General features: G+C 35.6%; 1 protein-coding gene across 9 annotated transcripts in view; it reads left to right on the top strand.

Moving 5' to 3' along the window:
• The window catches only part of SDCCAG8 (SHH signaling and ciliogenesis regulator SDCCAG8), a 263,361-nt gene that overhangs the window by 127,087 nt on the left and 113,617 nt on the right, over positions 1–22,657 (top strand). For 7 of the 9 annotated variants that reach the window (XR_009536611.1, XR_009536605.1, XR_009536614.1 and 4 more), the window contains exon 13: positions 5,840–5,982. Coding sequence is in view for 5 of the 9 variants with exons in the window: in XM_060128623.1 (XP_059984606.1) it covers positions 5,840–5,982 (143 nt within the window). In the remaining 4 variants the exon portion in view is untranslated. Of the gene's footprint in view, positions 1–5,839; positions 5,983–10,671; positions 10,785–12,140; positions 12,195–22,657 lie in introns of those variants that run through there. The other 2 variants (XR_009536615.1, XM_060128624.1) reach the window with 2 other exon arrangements.

The raw sequence follows: 22,657 nt of genomic DNA, 5'->3' as shown, positions 1-22,657 counted from the left end.
ACTTCTTTGGACAATCATTCAATGTTTTTGACCCTCAGTTTCTTATTTGGAAAAACAAGGATACCTGCCCTATATGCTTCATGCAGTTGTTTCAAAAATAAAATACATTCTAAGATGATATACAGTTGTAGCACTTTTTGTTCCTTTAGAGTGGTTTGTCAACTATTTTATATTGAAGGAACTCATGGTTTACAATAGCAATCATTTATGCTCATGTTCACCAACCTTCAGGTCAGCTGGAATATCATTTGATCTGTTGTGCTGCATTTGACTGGGTGGCTCTGCTTCAGGTTGTGGGTTGTGGGTTGTCTTAGCTATGGTTTGGGTTTGGTTCTGATCCACATGTATTTATTGTGTGGTCCAGGCAAAAGGGGCAGCAGCTATCCAGGGCATGCTTTTCTCATGGAGAATCACCAGAATATAAAGACAAAGTCAAACCACATAAACATATTTATGACTTCTGCTTTCATTATAGACATGAAAATTCCATTGGCCAAGTGAAATCACATGGCTAAGCCCAAAGTCACTGGGGAGAGATAGCGTATTCCAATCCCAGTGGGAGGGTGATAGAAGTGAATATTTGCTGAAGAATAATCTAAACTATTACATTACCCAAAAATCATTTCATCCAAACTTTTCTTAAGTACTTCATTCTCAAATATGAAAAGACAGCCAAGTATCACTATGTATTTGAAGAAAGCCTCTTACATAATAGAGTGTCTAAAACACATAAATAGCAAAAAAGGAAACTGAGGCAATATTAGCAGAGGAGAACATTTAAAATACTTCAATATTTTAATGGAGACATACAATATTATATTAATAAGATAAAAATAGCATGCTATATAAAAACAATGAAAAGAAGAAATAGCTCATGGAAATGAAAACTGTGCTAAAATTTTTTTCTTAAATTCAATAGAATTTTTGGAACATGAAGTCAAGGGACTATCTCAGAAGTTAGAATCAGAAAACAAATACAGAAAATTAGATGATCAATTCAACAGAGCCAAAAACCAATGTCCAGGAGTTCCAGGAAGAGGAATTATTAAAATATATAGCATCAAAATATTTTAAAATAATAGTACAAGAAAATTTCTTCAAACTAAAGAAAACAAACCTCCAGATTGAAAAGGGCCTACTGAAAACCTAGCACAATGCATGAAAAAAGGCCCATCCCAAAGTCTAACATTGTAAAATTTTTAAATTCCAGGGAAAAAATTATTATAAAAGCTTTCAGAAACAAAAAAGCAAATCATAGACCAAGTATTAGGAATCAGAATGGCATAGGGCTTTTAAATTGTAATATTACAATCTTGAAGACAGTGGAGTAATCCCTTAAAAATCCTGAATGAAAATTAATTTCAGCATAGATATTCATACCTAGCCAAATTATCAAGTGTATGCATAGAACAACAGCATTTTCAGGCATACAGATACTTTTTGAAAATGTATTATTCATGTAACATGTCTTGTGAAAGTTACCTGGAGAATGTATTTCAACCAAAAAAGGGAGTAAACTGTAAAACAGGATGACTTAAAACCCAGAAAATAGGAAACTCTAATAGGAACATGGGTAAGGCTTAACCCAAGACAGAGATCAACCAGGCCAGACGTAAGTCACCAAGAAGGATATATCTAGGAAAATAATTTAACAGAACTGATGATTTATCTGATATGTTTCATTATTTGAAAAAATTTTATTGATGGATATTTGAGTGACCTGTTTGAACATTTGGGGAAAAATGTTACTTACCTAGAAAAATAACTATTAAAAAGCAAGCAATTAATTCTACATAAATAATAAAATGTTTTACAAGAAAATTAATTTAAGCAGAATAATGCTTGTCTCAGTAGTGAATAATATTTCTATAATCATTATAATGTGAATGAACTACTGACTAATGATTTAACCAAAATTGTTATATGGGAGGATGAGGTAGGTATATTGGGTGGTATAAGAGAGCTAAATCACTACCTTTTTTAATATAGGAAGTCAGTAGATGATGTCTAATGTAGCAAAATCAAGGGATAGCATTATAAGTCTGTTACTTAAAAGTATGAAGATAAATATCAAGGGTGGATACTGTGTGCCATTGAGGATTAGGCTTGGAGATGGGTGTACTATCTGACTTAAATTAGGCACATTACTTTGATAAGAAAATCTAAATCATTATAATAAAGTTTACCATGATTAATAAGAAAATTTGGTACATTGCAGATTATAAATGAACAGTAATGAGTCTCCCTTTCTCCACATCCCATCCTTGGTACTATTCTCCTGAGGTAGCCACTTTTAACAGTTTCTGCTTTTAGTTATTCCTGTGGTTACATTCATGACTTGAAGTGTATCTTTTGGTACAGTGTAAAGCTATCTGGACTCGTCTTTGCCTGGTTAGCCAAAAGATGGCCATATCAAACTGCATTGTACATTGCAGGTTAATAGTGTACTTTGAGAGTAGTGTACAATTGGCCTACGACTGTTGTTGGTCTTTAATCCCTGAACCACTACGTACAGCCAAGGAAGCAGCCTTGACCTAGTTGGGTGAGGCAAAGGGTTACCCTGCCAGTGGGAGTATGGCATTTCTGGCAAGAGATTCCTCTTCTAACTGTTGGAGTTGGTGCCATGGCAGATTTTCCTGACTTAGGGAGTAAGTGTTGAGCCCTGGTCCAGCTGGTTAGATTATTTGTTGATTTTGATTATCTGCACCAATAAGCTGTTTCTCTGGCACAGATAATCAGAAGCAGGCAGTAATTTTCCATCTTCCTAGCAAAAATGCTTTTTGCATTTTGAAATTATAATAAAGTTTTATTCAGTTTTCTCCAAAATAGGACTTTATCTGGAAATTTTATTGAACTAAATCAAGAACTCTTTAGTCCTCAGTGATAACTATATATCCTTAGGCAGGTCTTCTTCTTCTACTTATATTTTTGCTCTTCTTAAAAGACAGAGAAAAATCAGTAGTAATGATACTAGTTGTCTTTTTTTCAGCTCTTACTATATGCTAGGCACTCTGCTAAGTACTCATCATCTCATTTTATCTTCACAGTAGTTTTAGGAGGTTGCTAGAGTTATCACTCCCATTTTAGACTGAAGAAACTGATAAGACTTGTGTCACTTGTCCAAGGTCACAGAGCTGGAAAGTGCCAGAGCTGTGTCTGAAACCCTGATTTGTGTTGACTCTTGGGCCCATGTTCTTTATCTCTGTGTTTGACTGACTTTCAGTGTGGCCTCTGACTTTTTATTACATGAGATTAAGAAAGCTGCTGCTTTATGCTTAAAACCTAATTACCAATGTAAGGTTACATACGTTGTTGTTGTTGGAAAATACTTATAAAACTTGTTGCACATTTTCTTTTTTATTTTAATTAATTAAATTTATTTTATTTTTGGCTGCATTGGATCTTCGTTGCTGTGCGCGGGCTTTCTCTAATTGCAGAGAGTGGGAGCTACTCTTTGTTGTGGTGCGCGGGCTTCTCATTGCAGTGGCTTCTCTTGTTGCGGAGCATGGGCTCTAGACGCTCTGGCTTTAGTAGTTGTGTCACGCGGGCTCAGTAGTTGTGGCTTGTGGGCTCTAGAGTGCAGGCTCAGGAGTTGTGGCGCACAGGCTTAGTTGCTCCGCGGCATGTGGGATCCCCCAGGACCAGGGCTCGAACCTGTGTCCACTACATTAGCAGGCGGACTCCTAACCACTGCACCACCAGGGAAGTCCTTGTACCATTTCTTTTGAAGAAAGTTTGGAATTTTATACATTTTCTATTTCTGTCATTTTTTTGTATCCTCTCAATTCAAAATTCTTTGTTGTCTCCTGATAGCTCTCCTTTTATTTATATTTACATATACTCATCATGTTCTCTTTATACTTCTGTTTTAAGTATCTCTGCTTCTCATGTTTGGAGTATTGCACCTGTCTTTTTGTGGTCTCCCTACTGCCAGTCTCTACTATCTTAATGATCATACACATTGATCCAGTTTTTTGAAGCTCTGCTCTCATATTGCATACCTGTTTAAACCATTTTTTCCTCATTCTCTATAAGAAAAATACAGCTTTATAAATCTAGAATTCAAGATGTTTCATAATTGGTCTAATCTATCATTGCATGAGTTTATGTGGCCTTACCTTCTTTCCCACTTTTCTTGCCCATGCTAGTATATCCCTAATCTGGCCTACTGAAGCACAGATTTTCTCTAAATCTCATTTGTTGTTTTTTATATGCTTTGTATTTTGATAGTCTTTTTGTGTGTTTATGTCTCATTTACTCAACTGAATTGTTAAGTCCTGAGTGTAGAGATGGAAACTCTGAGTCCACCATAATATTTAGTATAGATTCTTGCACATAGCACTGTGTAAAAAAATTAATGAATGAATTTTTGAAATTTTAAAATTAATGTATAATTCCAATTCTATATTTCTTTGCTTTTTTGTTAATTTCATAAATGTTAGACAAAATTTAGGAGACTTTTCTATTATATTTTTCCATCTCTTTATATTTAGTTATGAATGGAAATATATTGATATAACTTTAACAGTTAAAAATATTTTAAACAAATCATTTTCACTTAGTATCCTAATCTGAAAGATATAGAAAATCTACCCTGAATGAAAGCAATATACTCATTATTACTTAGGATTTTTTAAAATAAATAACTTATAGTAAGTTGTTTTATTATATTGTTGGTAATGTACAGTTTTGATGGGGATAAACTGAATATTTGTAGTGTAATAAATGTAGAAAAATAAATTATTTAGTTTATCCTGCCTGATATATTAAATATAGTTGTAGATTGTTCAGAATGTTGAGTAATGACATGAGGAAATTAGAATGTACTTAAATACCAAGTTTAAAACTCTACTTAGACATGGTTTTGTTTTCCAAGAGTAGATTGCATTTTTGTGTATTAAAATTGCTTCTTGCTTTCTGCTGAATTTGAAAACGTTTCAACCCTTTACTTTCCCCTTTTTTGTTTTTCTTGTTTTAAGAGTCTGAATATTTATCTCTTCTATTTTCTTTTTTTTTAAATTATGGATGTTCCATAATAAATAAATATTTGTACTTTAATGTATAAATTATTTAAACTATGTTCTATGTAACATATTTTTGCTTTGAAATATTTGAGTTTCAGTAAAAAAAGGATAATTTCATACTGAGACCAAAGAATAAACTACCATAAATTTTAGATGTTTATTAATCTTAGAGTGCTTTTGTTGCCTTTTTAAAATGCAATTATAATGCAATATTATTTTAGCTCAGAAATGTCATACATTCAAAACACTTGAAGGTTCTCATGCTTTATTTTTTTCCTAAATTATTGTTTTCCAAATAATATTGTGCATCATAATGATGCCTTCTTTTACACCTCACATTTTTCTAAAAGATATCTTAAATTATTTTACGATCTAATTTGGTTTTCAAAACATCCAAATGAAACCATAAATGTATCTTTTAAAAAAAAGAGTCTCATATTTGATGTAAATCACTGCACATGTCTGATCTAATCTCACAAACAGAAATGTTGTATTTTAAATATAGTGACTTTTTAAGTTCGTATTATTTTTTAAAGGGACTGAGCCTTAGATTCAAAGTGCAGATTATCCATTTTGACTATTCTCATTTAATCATTTCATTTTTAAAATTAGGCTGAATCTTACGATCTGAAAAATCCTCACTAATGTGCAGTTTGGGCTGTGTTAGTTCCCTTTGTCATAAAATGGAAGCTAGCCTAAATTTTCTAATAATTTTTCATCACATTAAAATTCATGGCAAAAATAAAAATGAGATAATTTTGAATTCAAGTACATATATTTTATAGAATGCTTTTTCCCTCTTCTCTCTACCTAAGGAAATAGAGAAATTGAGTTTAGAACTGAGTGAAAGCAAGCAGCACTTGGAACAGGAGCAGCAGAAGGCAACCCGGGCCAGAGAGGAGTGCCTGAAACTGACAGAACTGCTGGGCAAATCTGAGCACCAACTGCACCTCACCAGGTACTGCCTAATCCCATTATGCACCATAGCACCAATTTCATTCCACTGATTTTTGCCACAGGCTTCCAAACAGTTGTTAGAGTTAAGTCTTAGTCATTCAATTAACACACAGTTTTCAGGCATATTAAGAAAAGTGGAGATGTGGTAAGCAAAACACCCAGATATGTGAATGATAAGTGTGGCAGGGAATTACTGATATATTACAAAACCTTTCATCTACAATGCTCAAATATTTAGGTGATTCTCTATCAATATAAGCAAAATGACATATTTCTTCTACCACTACACTACCTCTCCTGTTAATTCTGTGTCTAATAAAAATGTTGAACTGAAGTATCTGAGGAATATATTTAGGAAAATAATCAGATACTGTCAGTGGTGAAAGAGACAAAGTAAGAGACATTCTAAGATGCAAACTAAGATGGAACTGATACAAAATAAGCAACCTGAGTCCTAAGGAGGTGTAAAATTTAGAGATGAAATTGATTAGCACTGTTCATGTTTAAACCATTACTATAACCATGCTTACACTATCGTGATTTCAAATTACATTGCTTCCATCATGAGATATTGTGATGTGATCATCATTGTCATAAAACTTTAGTAAACATGTAGCTCAGCCCTAAATTACAGTAAGACATTTTTGGTAGTAAACATTGGGCAATTTGTTGTATTGAAAACACACACACACATACATAAATATACACAGAGAAAAATTTAAACTGAAATTGTAGGTAAGTCACATTACTATATAAATGGGTTCCTTTTCCCTTTGAGTTTTAGTACAATTTTTCAGTTTTCAGATCAAAGCTTTGGGTTTGTTCAATTCTTAGAGTTTTTCAGTTTTTAGAGAGAACTTTGTCTAAATACACATGTAAGTTTATAGAATCTGGTTTATTCATAAATTAGAAAAACACTGGTCTTCTAATCATAGTAATATGTTGAATTTAAACTATGAAAGGGGACTGATCCCTTTTACATTAAATATGACAATGTAATTCTGAGCACGGTATGATAACAGATGGAGAAAAGCACCACTTGAACAGCCTGCATTTGGAGAAAAAAAAATATTCTAGAGGTTGGTGAACCTCCCAAAGTTTTGGGTTAGTGTTAAGATGCCTCTAGTTCTGTTAAAATCAAACTTGGTTAAAAACATTTTGTTATGATAATATTCCAAATGGTTTACCAACTTCCTTTTTAAACAATGAAAGATAAAGAGAAGAAAGAAGGAGAAAGAGAGAAAGGAAAAAATGAAAGAAAGAAAACAAATCATTTATACATGTGTGATATCTGGAAAAATCCCAAGAGATGAAACACTTTTATGATAAAAAATTGCTTAATATTGCAGAATAGTAACCATTCTTTTAATGCCCATTTAGAATATTGTCATTATAGAACTGAGAATGTAATGTTAACATAGTTCCTATGGTTATTTAATCTTAGAAGTTTTGGAATTTAGCTTGATCATGATAGTTAATCGTTCTTCTTCTCTGTCAGACTTCTATTGAGAACCAACCATTTGTGTGCTAAGTACCACTAACCCACAGAAATAGGACAGCTTTTAATGTCAGTGTGGCTGAGCTTCAATAAATAAATATTAATGCTGGTTTTGTCCCCTTTGCCATTCTGTCTTATTCAGAGAGTTAATTTCTGAAGTCAAAGTCCATAGAGAGCTTTCCTGTGCAGTATCAATTTGTACTGTCTGACAAGATCCATTTCTTGCAAGTAAAGCATATTAAGATGCAGCAACTGCTGAAAATGGACTGGTGGTAACTAATTCCTTTGTTCTTAAGAAAAACGATTTTGCTTGGTTCCATAGAAAGCTTTTTCTATTGAGCTTTATTTACAACAAGTCTACCAAAATTTAACTTAGTCTTATAGAAAATAAAACTTAATTACCTATTTTCTAAAAGTAGTACTCTTTTGTAAGCATTTTACACTTAGTCTATATTGATGTTTTATAAAATCCACATTCATAAATTTAAAGATGACAATAAAAAATGGAAAGAACTGTGTATATCTCTCTTTTGCACTGAAAATGTGACTTGGTTGTTGGGCTAAATATTTCTGATATATAGTTTGGGGTTTTTTAGAGTTTGCTTCCCCTCACCATTGTTTATTGATTCATATACTCAAGTGTGTGACTGGGAAACTTCATGTCTTTCTTTTTCAGTGTAAACCAGCTGAAATAAATAAATCCCACACAGGTAGTTCTTCATTTAGTCTAATTTAAATATTTTGAGTGGCATATTCTAAACAAAGTTTAAAATTAAATATGAAAAAGATGATATAAAGTAATGATAAAATAAGAATTCAAATCTTCTAGGGCAAAGACAATTAAAACTGAGGTAGAAATCCATAGGCCAATCTGAAAGAAAAATAACCTGTCACTTTTTTGGAATTTCCCTTTATTGTCTAATTGGACTTAAAAATGGAAAATAGAAACTCATTTATTGAAGGACACAATTAGTAAATATAACATTCACTTATTTAACAAGTATTTATTGAGCACCTACTATCTTTTAAGTACATTGGATGGCCCTGGACATAGAGAGAAAAAAAAACTCAGTTCCTACCCTTAGGTTGTTCACACTCCACTAAGGAGCCAGATCTATATATGCAATTATAGTAGAGTGTGATAACAGTGTAATTAAAGAAGTGAAGATTGCCACAGGAGCACATATAAAGGAGAACTGGCTCATTCTACATTGCCACTGAAGGTGATAGGGAAAGCTTTCTGAGTTCATGAATAGGAGTCCTCAGAGTGGAGAAAGGTGGGGTGAATACCCCAGGTAGAGGGAACAATATATGCAAAGACATAAAGATGGGAGGGAATATAAACTCTACAGTCACATTAGGTGTTTGGCAAGAGATAAACCTGGAAAGGGGAGAAGAACCAGAGGAAGGGTCTTGTGGGCCATATTCTGGAGTTACTCTTGATGTACTTTAATCAGGGCTGCCAACATGATCAACTTTTTGGGTTGGGATCCTGACTCAGACAGCCGTGTAGAGAGTGAACTTGGAGAGTTGTTGTAGGAGACAAGAAGGCCAGTTAGGACAGAGGTGGCAGCTACAGCCCATAGGCCAAATCTGGCACATCATCTGTTTTTTTATGGTCCATGAGCTATCAATGTTTTCTATATTTTTAAAGGGTTGGGGGGAAAAAAGAAAAACAATGTTTTATGACACATAAAAATTATACATGCATAAGTAAAATTTTATTGGACACGGCCATGATTATCCTTTATGTATTATGTATAGCACTGCCATGGCAGAATTGAGTATGGTCCTCAAAGCCTAAAATATTTATTATCTGGACCTTTATAGAAAACGTTTACAGTTCCTCAGTTGCGAGGCTGTTTAACTCAAGTAAGAAGTCAAGAGAGCTTGAACTATGATAGAATCCAATGTGTATTTAAAGAAGGTAATTGAAAGGCACTGTGAAAACAGATTGGTTGTGGAAGAGATGATTGGCAGAGACTCCAATTAGAATATAAGTACAGTAGTAGTCCTCAGCTGTGACTGAGCCAGTAAAATGGAAAGGAAATAGTATCTTCAAGAGGCATTTAAGGTAGTGCTAAGAGAGGCTAGAATTAAAGGTGATTCCGAAGTTTCTAGCCTGTGTTAACTGGATGATCCATCAATTCAACTAGGGAATGTAAAAGGAGTAGCAGAGGAAAGAATATGTTTTATTTCGGAACTCCGATGGAGATGTCCAGTGTAGATCTAGCATGAGGAGAGAGATCAGGACGAGAGGTTTAGGTCTGGATACTTTTACATAAAGATATTGTAGCCGAAGGAGTGGGTGAAAGCAAGTAGAGAGGACCATGTTTTCAAGTACTGTGGAAGAATAGCTAAGGAGACTGAAATGGGACCTTCAGTGTATAAGAAAAGAATAAAGAGTGATTCAAAGTATGCTTTTGGTGAAGTAACAATTAAAACCACACACTTTACTAAGGGTGTGGGGGGGGCGGTTGGTAGGTATCCTAGGGTTAAGGAAACTGAGTTATAGTATCTTCTCACAGGCATTCACTACCTTTGCAACTTTTGACAAATTACTTAATTCTTTGAACCCACATAACTTACCTATAAAATTAGGTTAGACTAGATCATCAAGTTTCCTTCCAGCTCTGATAGTCAATGATTCTAACAATGATTTAAGACAATGCATTATTAAATTCCTGTTTCTGGACATTAGGTATTTAAAGTGCTTGGAGTATCCTGTGTTTAAAACGTTTCCTTAGTTTGAAGCCCAAAGAGATTTCATAGAAATGTCCTTCCTACCCACCATTTACATTCATCATAATTTAGGCTCTGCCAGCTTCTCATAAGGGTTATGAAAATTCTCTCCTAACATCCTTCCAGTCTCTTGTGCCAGCCACTGCTAAGTGGATATCCATAAGCACTGTCTTGACTCTGTTACCTGCTCTCAAAACCTTCCTTGGTGCCATGCTATTGTAGAAGGTCCAGACCACTCAGCATTTAAGGTTGCCTGACAGGCTCCCAACCTTCTGGTTTTATTTCATTGCTACCAGTTTCATCCTCTCACATGCTGATTTCTAACATGTGATTTAAGCAGATGCAGCCCTCCTTCAACTTTTGGACTTTTCTCCCCCTTTACTGTTCTCTGCACCCAGAATACCCCTTTGAGCTTCTCTAGCCCTATTGTAATTTTACCTTCTTTTCCAGGTCTCCCTGAAATCCTGATTTTTCCACTGTAGTCCTCCCTGATGACCCATGCCAGAGGGAGCACGTTTCCCTCTGAATCATCCTTCCTACTTAGAGCTGAAGGCATTTCCTACTACTGAACAAATTCCTCAAAACAGGAAAAATGAAAATCTGAAAAAAATAAATTCATACTCTGAAGTTTTTATGTACCTGCTAGTCTTCCCTTCTATAATGCATTATTCCTCAAGTGGGAGGAGAGGCCTTATTAATATTATATTTTTTAGAGCACCTACCTCAGCCCTTTGCAAAGAGTTGGAGCTCAATAAGTCATTCTTATAGGAATGGTTAATATATTGCAAGTTTACGACTATTTGTTTAAAGCCCAGTATTGATATATAAATAAACAAATATATACATATATATGTATTATCAGGTATATCAGGGTAAAAAATAAGACATGGAGATAAGATTGAAAATTTTTGTTGGGAATTTTTCTTGTACATATTATACTATGTTATGATTTTGTAATTTTTTTTCATTTTTAACTTAGTATGCACACACATGTTTAAGCATAGCCGAATCAAATGATAGCCATTCTAACAATTCAAGTAGGGTTGGTAAAGTGTAGTATGCCTTTCCCCTAAATATGCTCACTTGAAAACCTCAGACACACACACACACACACACACACACACACACACACACACAAGATTTTAAACTAGAGGTCTCTGTAATTAAAAGATGGCCCCTCTGACAGTGTTTGAAACCAGTGCCTAATAAACATGATCATTAAGCATACATAGCCCCGTATACATGGAAACAAAAGCAAGGCTACTCCCTTCCCAGTTATGTCTTTGCTAGTAGTAGTCAAACAACTTCTTTCTTTTCAATAACAAACTTCGAGGTACATTTAAAGATATCTGTTCATGTATTTGCTCACTCTGCATGGAACGTTTCCTGTTACAAGACACTGTGCTAGGGATGATGGGAGATATAAAATAGCTTCGTATGCTGCCTTTCAGAAGCTTATAGGCTAGTGGGGAAGAAAAAAAATACACCAGGAGTTGGTAAGATAAATGATAAGATCCAGAAGGGAGATTCCAGATAAAGTATTACAGGGACAGAGGGACAGGTAATTTCTTAGCGATCCTTGGTAGCATTTGGATATAGGAAAATGGAAATGAAGGAAGTTTCATGGTAAATTCCAGAGGGAAAAATGGCATTTGGGAGGTACACAAGCATACATGAGAGTAAGTTAAATACATACAAGTATCAGTCTCTGACGTTAAGAATATATTCACCTTAGGATCTGCCTGGTACCATGCCACATGAAGTAGCTTTTTAAAAAATAATAATAGAGGTAGGAGCTAAAGGCAAGGGGCCATCATTTACTGAACCTCTACTGTGCTCTGGGAACTGAGCTGAGTGCTTTTCATTTATCCCTCCCAATAGCCCTGTAAGATGCAGACTATTATTTCCTTGTTTTACAGTTGATGCAACTAGGCACAAAGAAGCAAAACAATTCATCTAAGGTCGCACAGCTGGTATGTATTTGAAACCCAGCAATTGCTTGCAAAGCCTATACAGTTATCCATCAGGCTGTAGTTCTATGTGACTTAGTAGGAAAATGGATTAATGCGATTGTTTCTACAAGACAACCAAGAAAATCTGTAACGTAAATTTATAATAGAGATTAGTGTTAGCTGCTCCCTTATACACTGATATAAATACCTGTCAGTGAACTGTAGTCTTGGCTATGCTTTTCCTAAGAAACACTGTCCTTTGGCTCATCATTTGCCTTAGTCATTTAACACATTGTAATACAACTATCATTCTCCTTTACTTCACTCCTTTTTTACCCAAGAGGAAAGAGAGGCTTTTATTAAAAAGTGGAAATTCCTTCACATATTTGTTTTTGACATGTCCCAACATCTTCAAAAAGCTATAGAATTTAAATCCCTCTCACAAGACTACCATTTACATACATGCGGGCAGATTACTTTATGATATTACATATTAGGCTCCAACTTATATCAGCAGGGCTACCTTTAAAATGTGTATTTCCCCTTTTACATAAATAACGTTTTTAATGATATGTACTTCAAAGCACTTCTTCGAGCAGGAATCTAAGGGAGGTCCATAAAATAGGTATTATGCTATGACCTACTTTTGTGATCTAGATGGGACAATTTGACCTTATGTCCTCGAGAGATAGTAACTTGAGCTATAGTGTTCGTATCTTTTTGAAAGTGAGAAAGAGTATAAGAGAGAAGCCACCAGGTTATCCGATTATGATGGGTGCTTTACCTGGGGAGAGGTGATTAAGGCTTCCATTCCAGAGCCTTTAGCTTCCACCTAATAACTATTGGTAAGTGCATTCTTAGTGGTTTGACCTCTCAGATTACCAGTATGAGTCAGGACTCTTTGGTTGAGGTAATAGAAACCCCCAAAGGGGGAATTATTAGTTTGATAACCAGACCATGTAAAACCCAGGTGCGACTGGGGCCTCAGGGTTTCTTGGACCAGGGACTCCAGGCGGCACCATCGTGCAGTTATTTTCTGTCAATCGCAGGGCTCGACTTCTGTCTGAAAGTTGGCTCATTCTTTCAGGTTCTTCCACAGCATGGAGCCACATCCTTCAATCTGAACTAAACATAAAGGAGATGCCCTTGATTTCAAACTGTAAGAATGTGACGTCCTGGCTCCTCCACTTCCAATTCAGAACCTTCAGTTCAAATTTCAAAGCTGACTCATGTGCACACACACCCTTTTGGGTGCTGTGGCTGGCAGCCTTGGCAGAACCTCAAGAGTAAGGGAAGAGAGTTGTACTAAGCAAGGGGAGGTGCTCTTACTAGGGGAAGGTTGTCAGGATCCTGAGTAAATAAAACAGCAGATGTCCCTTCTGTTGTCTTTTTAACAATCCCTGCTTTTTCCTTTGGCTAAGGGATGGTTGGAAGTGGAAAGAGAAAGAGGAGTACATCTCTGTCATGTTGGTTTGAGAGAGATTCTCTATTGTCAACATAAATCCAAGGAGGCATGATCAGTTCTCCACAGGGATGCTTTGTGGTTTTATTTAAAGAACTCTTAGAATATAAAAAGAGAGATATAAAGGATGCATAGGTGAATGTTTAGCACGTGCCAAGCACTGTGCCTTGTTTTCCTATAACAGTGCTATATAGTAAGTGTGGTCCATGGTGGGCTGTAGGTTACTACTCTGTGGCAAGATAGATCCAAAGGTGAGAGTGTTTGGAAACGTTTTTATCATTTTAAATTGCCACGATATCCAAGTCCGTGGTCAGTGTGCTCTTTTTTTTTTGTATCTTTAAATTAAAAAAAAATTTTAATAATTCTTTCTTTTGCATTTAGCAAAGCTAATGCTTTGTAAAATATTAGATATTTTACACAAGAAGCTTAGACACCCTGCTTTCTCAGTCAGAACAACAAGCCCAAGGAAGCCGAGTCTTGGAAGGGTGAGACAAGGAGTCACACAGGGGGAAGGAGGAGGCAGACTTTGAACTGGGTCCATCACACTCTAGAACCTGTGATCTGGATTCATGTTCACAAAGAAGCATAAAAACATAATTCAAAGCTAAATAGAAATACTTTGGGGATTGTAAATTCTCAGTTCATGGGCCAGGAAGCAGGCCTTTTTCATCTCTGTGTCTCCAGCACCAAGTTCGTCAGCAGGCTGTTTGACAAGATCTCTGTAAATGCTGAATAAACGTGCCTTTCGTCTTTGTTGTTAGTGAAAAATTCAGAAGGAACTGCACTCTTCTTCAGGTGACAACTAGCTTAGGTCAAAAGACCAAGCTTTCAATATCTCTTCATTTGAAGGGAATGGTATAACATTGACATGTATTCTTGCTATTCCATAGTGAACTGTATCTTTTTTTTCCAAATTATTGAGGAATTTTTAGCCTTAAGTTTCCATTTAAAAGTTAAGTTCATTTTTTTTCTTATACTCCTTTCATGAATAAATTAAGCAGAGAACGTGTCAAAAATAATTTTAAATGGATATATGTGCAACCAACATCTTCAAGTCTTGAAATAGACAGCCTTGGTACTGTTTTAAATTGCGCCCTCTTTTCCTTCCCCCACCCAGTATCAGAGGGAACAGGCTGTCAGAGAGCCAGGAAAGACAAGGCATTTCATTTTGCTCTGGTGGACACCACGTTGCCCAAGCCCACTCTGCTCCACCTGTTTGATGGGCTAAGAACCCTGGTCTCAGTGTGGCCCAGGGCAGGGGAGGTTAGAGTCAGAGGCTGCCAGGGAATGTGTCTCTGAAGGTTCTGCTTAGCGTTCCCTGGCTTGCTTCTCTCAGTCTGTGAAGCCCGAATGTGTGTGCAATGAAAATCCATGCTGGGGATGTACTCTTCTCCCTGCCGCACAGGCCCACAGCCTGGAGCATGGTGGTGGTGGCTGCCAATTCATTTTCTGAAGAAGCCCAGAGGAAACTGAGAAGGCATCGTCCACACCACTTGCCTGATTCAAAACAATGAACATCAAGTTCAATGAAAATAGGAGAAAAAAAAGCAAGAGCAGAATTGTTATCCTAGTAGCCCTAAGTCTGAATAATTTTCTGCAGGAAAGCTCTGCTCTCTAATGCTAATTTAAGGTAAAAGAAGTATAAAAGATCATCAACTTAGTATTAGGCATTACTCACTTGTAATTTAATGTCTCCCTGATACCCACAAGTAGATCGTAGAGTGATTCATTGGTTGGTAAATCCTGGAATCAAAGCTCATTTTAAGGATACTGAGAAAAGAGGAGGCTTGAGTATATCCAGTCTCCTCAGTGCCCATCTCGGGCCATGTCTCATGTAGGAGCAGGGCCCAATTCAAGTAAACAAACTTTTCTTAAGCTACTACTTTATTAGATTGGACAAGCAGCGGAGACGGTTCCCTGAATTCAGGAACTCAGAGTGGGTACAAGAGAGGTCAGAAAATGTTTGGAAACAGCCTGTAAAGCGGATGACTAGCTGAGCAAAGACTGCTTCACCTTGGGTCTGTGTGGCCTCTCCCCAGCAAGTGCAGGTCACCTGTGGGAGGGCTGAGCATCTCCTGCCCTGACCAAGCAATGGGGAGGGTGGTGCACAGGGAGAGTGTCAAAGGAATTCCTGCAGGGAGGGTACCTCCCTGTGTCTTTGTAACTTATCCCTCTGACACCTATGTGCGACTACCTCCAAGAAGCCTATTGTTGGCCAAGGGATTTGCCAAAAGAATGCACCCTGTGTTGAGGGAGTAGTTATAAATATAACTGTACCCACAAAAGAATTATATAAAATAAAGTAACAAGTCACTATTGGAATATATGCAAGAGATAGATTTAGGCAGTGTTCAAGATGGGGCCTTAAAAGTGGGTTTTAGCAATGTTCAAGATTTTCTGATCTTCCAATAGCAGATCTGAAGCGTGGTTCACCTGGCTGGGCATAGGTCTGTTTATGGTTATCTTCTGTCACCTTTGGAAAAATCTCCTACTGTACTTTATTTCCTACAGATCTTTACTGTGATTTTATGAGGATATATGTGAGTATGAAAATCACTTAAACTCATTCAGGTTTCTGTAAATCTGAGGTGTTGCTCATCTGTTCAGGGACTCCTATGCTATTAATATGAATTCATGTAAAATTAATTATCAGTCACAATGTGTTGCTCAATCTAGAAAATGTTAGGGCAGTGATCAAATTACTCAAATCCTTTTTTGCAAGGTGGTGGTGGTGACAAATTAGAGACACAAAGAGAGTATATTGTTAACTATATGACTTCCTATTTTCTAAATCTTAAGTAGTCCTCTTTGCCTTTAGAGGAAAAACCATCTTGCCATTCCTGATATTAACTGTTTGTTAAACAAGATCTCACGGAAGCAGCTCCACAACCTAGGGGCTCTTTAAGCTCTGCTTTGTTGCACTGATGGCAATTCTCTATTCTTAGCCGATTTCTGAAATAAGGCATTTATTCACAATCATTCGCAAGTGAATTAATCATCAATGTTTGGGTTGAAGAAAGATGATAATTACATTAAGGAATAATAAAATTAATCTACAGTGAAGATAGAGCCCATGTCAGAACTATAGATGTACCCAAACTCAGATCCTGCACTCAGACTAATTTCCACAAAGAATTATCTGTTAAAAGTGGAAGAAGGAATGACAGCATGAGACAACTCATATAACTAATAAACTTTAAAAATGCTGTTTCATATGTTTGCTTTTCATTAAATTCAGGAATGGTTCCGACTATGTTGTTGTGATTCAGTCAACATTTATTCCTATCTGTTTTTCATATACAAAGGCTTAGGGATGCCAGAAAATAAACTGTTAACGGAGAATTAACTTCTTTGGCATGCTTTCATACTTATCTTCCAAATTAAAGAAAATGAAATGGGCAGAAACAGAGTGTAGATTACCTCCTTTTTGTCAAAAATGGTGGGAATTTGAAAATTAATAATAAAAAAGGGAACAGATGCAGTAACATGCCAGAGGGAGATTAATGTGGAGAGTAAAATCTGTGAGCAACAAAACTGAAGCAAACTGAATCAGTGGGAGGTGGTTGTACAATCAAAATCAGGATAAAAGAGAAATTACAAACAACCCTGCACTTGTCAAAGTAGTAGTAATGAAATCCTGACTCTGCCAGCAGTGAGAACCTGTGTTAGCACTTTGGGGTAAGGATGGTAGCCGGGTGCCAGGTAGGAGGGCAGTGTTAGGTTGCTGGGCAGCAGCCATCTTGTGTAGAACAGATGGCACCGAAAGCTGGCAGGGGAGGGGCTCCTTAGCAGAACTAATCAGACAGTAACAGATAGGGCAGCTGGGAAGACTGACCACAGAGAGGGAGTCTGCGGGGTAGCCGAGTGCCATGATGTTTGCAGTGGTGTGCCCATTGGTCTGAGATAAGACCTTGCAATGTCTTTCCCATCTAAGGAAGAACTGAAACTTTTGTTCAAAAAGAAAAATCGAGTTGAATTGCATCACAGTTGGGGGTGGGGTGGGTATCAGGGTAGAGACTGAGAAAGGAAGAATTGTCCATCTCGGAATTGTCGTGTGAGTTTTCAGTCCCAGTTTTCATGGAACTTTGATTTTTGCAGTTTGTACGTTTCTGCCGTCCTAATGTGTATAGTGTGGCACATGGAATGATCACTTTATATATTTTATGCATCAAAGAGTTTGCAGTATCAAAGCTATAGTTAAAATTAGCGAAGACTTTTTGATATGATTTCTACCACGTCTTTCACAAATGAAAACCAAAAGCAATCATACAATACATGCATTTGTGCTTAATAATGTCTCATAACCTGATTTAAGCCATGCTTGATTCAGAGCCACTTGCCCTTCTTTTTTCCCCCGTGTAACTGTGGATTGAACATCAAAATGTAAGCATAATTCAGAACCTAAAACCTTAAAACAAAAATCAAATTAAGTCATTCTGAAAGAAATGGAAGAGAAAACTGACTTACTAAATTTAATAACTTATTAAGGAGTCATGTTTTTTTAAATATAGAAGTGGGACATTCATGCTAAAACTATTACTTTAACAAAGAAATCCAGATCGCCTACATCTGTTTTTGAACTAGTATATTTCTTTTTTCGCAGAAGGTTTGTAGCTTGGCTCAATTTATTCATTTTGAAGGGGGAAGGGAAACATTACCAGGATTTGAAATAGGTGGTATAACATAGCCATATGCTATTTATGCAGCAGTTTCTGCAATAAATCTAATTTGGTGCTGTCAAAAAATTAGACTTATTTGATATAGCAGCACATTAGTAAATGATTGTGGCAGATTTAAAGTTGTCATTTAGTCTCTTCTTACTCTTTAACAGAATCTTGCAAATCTGTTTTTCCCCCTTGATCAACTCTATGAAAATGTCTCAGTTCTTTGTCCTGCAGTCCTGCAAATATTTCCACATCTGAAAGAAGGTCTTGCCTTAAGGTAATTGAGGAAGGGGGTGGAAGAATGAATATCCTCTGGTATTAAAAGACTTCATGAATATATAGGCAGAAAAACCAATAAACCAGAGGAAAATAATAGTATTTTCATCATTTTCAGTTCTTAGAAAAGCAGAACTATTAGTCTCATTCAGAATGTAGATAAATTAAGGTCAGTTCTTTATTAAGGAGTTTAAATATTTTACCTTCCATCCTACATCCCTATGCTGTTTTAGGAAAACTGATGTTAAAGAATGTGAATGACATCAGCTCTTGGTCTTTACCTGGCAGTACCCTTAGAAACGGCTTTCCTGTTCTCTAGTGCAACGCGGCAACATTGCTTCAATGCCTCTTTATTTTTTCTGTAAAATTTGTGTTTCCCGTGTTGGTAGCAAACTATCTAAAACTTTTTCCTAGTGTTTTCTATTTAAAAGATAAAATAAGCATGTTATACATTAAGCAAATTAACATTAACAGTAGTCTTTGAATTCCTTAAATTAGCTCATTTGTAAAAGTAATCATAGTATTATTTCCCTGTTCTTTTTCTTACGTATTTATGGAGGGGAAAAGTGTATGTGTGTGTGTGTGTGTGTGTGTGTGTGTGTGTGTGTGCGCGCACATTCATGCATCTGTGTGTGACTATCAGTGATGTTAAACTGAGTGGTTTTTATTTATGTTCTTATTATACAAATTTCCAAAACAAGCCTACTACTGCGTTTTTCAAACGCAATTTGCTAAAAATGAACAGTTCCTTCACGGTAATTTAAGCAGCCTCTATTAAACTAGCATTTTGCTAATACTTCTTTCTTTTATATAGCAAATCAGACCGTAGAAGTGATCAAATTAGCAGTATTCTTTCCATGCTATTCAGAAGCAGGGATCCAGGTAACCAAACTACAGTCAAAGCACAGATTACACTAAAGGGAAAAAATACCCGGAACAGTGTTAACAAACTTGCTGGGTAAATTAGATATTATTTTTGAATTTTTTTCCACATAAAATGGAATTATTTAGAAATTATGTTTTAGGAAGATGAAAGAGAAAGCACCTCTTAGAATTCATATTTTTTGTTCAAAATCCATATATTAAATTATATTATATATATTAGCTAAGAGTGATTTATAGGATATAGAGTATTTTGGAGATTAGTAATAAAATTGAAATTAGAGCTAAAAAAGAATGTCTTTGTACTTGGATTTTAAGCTATCATTTTTTGGTTTTTGTTTTTACTTTTATATTTAGTATTACAATAATTTTCTTAAAATGCATCTGAAAAATTTCTCTCACAAAGTCTTTTTAAATAAATTACATTTAATCAGTCCAAACCTAAGATTCAAATTTTAAATTGCGTGTTTTTAGACTCTTTTTATTAATAAAACCTGCTTTCAATTATGTGGCAGTAAAAAAATGTTTAATTATCTTTTCTAAAAATAATATAGAAAAGTTTACAGACCTGATTAATTTTACTTCATAAAAGCACATGCAGTAAGATTAAATCTTGGGGTAATTCTTCCAAATTATAAAAGCAACATTGTGAACAAAGTGCCTTTTAGCTTTACATTTGTAACAGTGCTTTGTTTAAAATATATTTTCTCCTAAAAAGTGATCTTCCTTTTTCTTATAAGAAATTTGAGTCAAGCCATTGCTTTGCCTTTTTCCTGAAGAATATAGTTGTCTAAGAGTGGTGAATAATTCAACATAAAGTAATTTCATGTTCAATTTATGAAGGTAGGGTAAGTACTTGATAGCTGTAGATGACACAGAGTAAATTTAATTGAGAGTATCATTTTCACCTAATTCCTATGAGTTTATTTCTTTCACAAAACTGGCCTATTGATACAACTGCATTTCTTTAGGTAGATGATGTGTTTGTTTGGCAACATATATCTGAGTATTATTTAAGCAGAATTGTTTATTTTTTAAATGATGGAATTTAAAATATACATGAATTGATTTGTATATCATGGGTTAAGGTTTTCAAAGCAGTAGTGGAGCTGTGTGTTAATATATAGCTTATAATTGAAATGGTACATATTTGTACATTTTAAGCATTTCAGTGTAAAATTTCTTAATTGGAATACTCTTTCCCTTGGCTAATTCATTAGTGAAAATATTTATTCCTCAAGTTAATTTTATATAGTATGAAGCAATTTTTACATAGTGTAAACTTGTTTATGATATTTTGATTTCACTTTAAAACTTTTATTTTGCTTCTTATACATATAGTTCATACTTGATATAATAAGAAGTGCAGACACACATGAAGGGAATACATATCAGCTGTCTGGTTTTACAAATGATCATTAAAACACTATGTCTTACTACTTTGACTCCAAATTATTGTCTTCCCGAACCCAAAAGTAATTTTCACAAGTACATTACACAGCAGAACTTCATCTTCTGCTGGTTAGCGGTAGAGGATTTAAATCCATACCGACAGTTCATTTGACAATGACCTTGAGGGGCTTTGCTTCTTGAAGAAGAAAGCAGAAGCTTGCGGTAAACAAAGTTCACTTCTGACAGATGGATTGAATGACAGAAAGGTTGCGAGTGCCAGAATAGCCCTGGCAGAGGAGGAAATGTTCAGTGGAATCCAACAGGAGAGGAGGTGTGAACAGGTGCAGGGTTGCTGACGGAAGGGGAACCAGATGGAAGGAGCCAGAGCCAGTTTATTTAAAGGAAAAGGCAGAAAACATTGAAAGGCTGTGCGATCAGTGGCTAAAAGTGTTCATAGAGGAAGGTAAAAATTCACAAAGCAAAACTGCACAGTGGGGTAGCTAACACTTAGCATAATGGTAGTAATTTGTGAGTTTAGTTTGGAAGTTGCAATTGAAATACATTCATCTTGGCTCTTGACACCATCAAGTATAGATATTTGAAAGTTGTTTATTTTTTTTAAGTTTCTAAGCTTTTTTTATCCATCCATTAATTTAATTTTTTCCAGCCAGAAGCTCCGTTATGATAATACTAAAATTGTGTCGTCAGCTAGGAAAGGAAAAAAAATTTAAAGTGAAGATTAACATTCCATTCACATTTATCTGGTGATGCCTCAGTTTTGTTCACATATGGGAAGCAAATGCACGCACTGTTGGGTGACATCTGTAATATCTAAGAAATTTGCAATGTTAAAATAGATGCCGTTGGTTGCTTTTGTTGTTTTAAGTCTCTGTTCATTTTTTGAAGTCCGGTTTGATTGTTTCAGTTGGAATAATGCTCTCTGAAATATATGTTTACCCGCTATGATCTTCAGGTTAATTTCTGTTGCTGAGATTGCCCTGATTTTCATTGACTTTCAGTGACCTGCCTTTAGGCAGACACCTGCAAATTAGGTATCATTTACAATAGGAACAGTTTACAGCGGGGCTAAGAAGGAGGACTTTTAAAAAAATTTTCTTAGACCTATGAAAATGAAACCTTCTCTCTGCAAACTAAAGACATCTTGCTAATCATCTGTCTGGTCACATCATGCATGCCGTTTATGCGGGCCCTTGTCTTCCACTCTTGTCCTTGAAAAGTTCCTGTTACATTACTGATAAAAAGATGCCAATAGAGGAGGAGCTGTTATAAAGCAATCACTAGGAAAAACAATGAAGATGCACAATTATTTTGGGATTTTAAAGATCTAATAATTTATTCACAAGAGTTTCTGCATTCTCCTCACAAAGATTAAACACTCAGAGTAAATTCAATGAGCACTGCATTCACATTCCCCATCTCAGAGCAGCCTAGATCAAATAGATTACATTTGATTAGGGCAGGGTGCTTTGGGACATTATGATTTTAGAGAAAATGTCTATGATCCATGGCATGCTTTTGTCTGTAAAAAGAAGAACTGAAATTTAATTAGCAGTTATAGAAGATGTACGCTTATATTGTTTGTAGAGATCAACACTTTTGGTCACTTTAAAGACTGGATGAGGCTACATACAACTATACATTTGAAGGGAAAATAGTTGTGTCTTCTAATAAAAGGAAATTGATAACCTGATTTTTAAAAATCAGCTCTAAAATGTGCTTTTTTCCCCCAACTCGTCAAGAAGTTTTCACCTAATAGATACTCTTATTAATCTAAAATTTTACATAAA

Source organism: Lagenorhynchus albirostris, chromosome 2 (assembly GCF_949774975.1).
Source record: "Lagenorhynchus albirostris chromosome 2, mLagAlb1.1, whole genome shotgun sequence".
Taxonomy (NCBI): Eukaryota; Metazoa; Chordata; class Mammalia; order Artiodactyla; family Delphinidae; genus Lagenorhynchus; species Lagenorhynchus albirostris.
The sequence above is the reverse complement of the archived record's forward strand: the minus strand, read 5'-3'. Positions and strand labels throughout refer to the sequence as shown.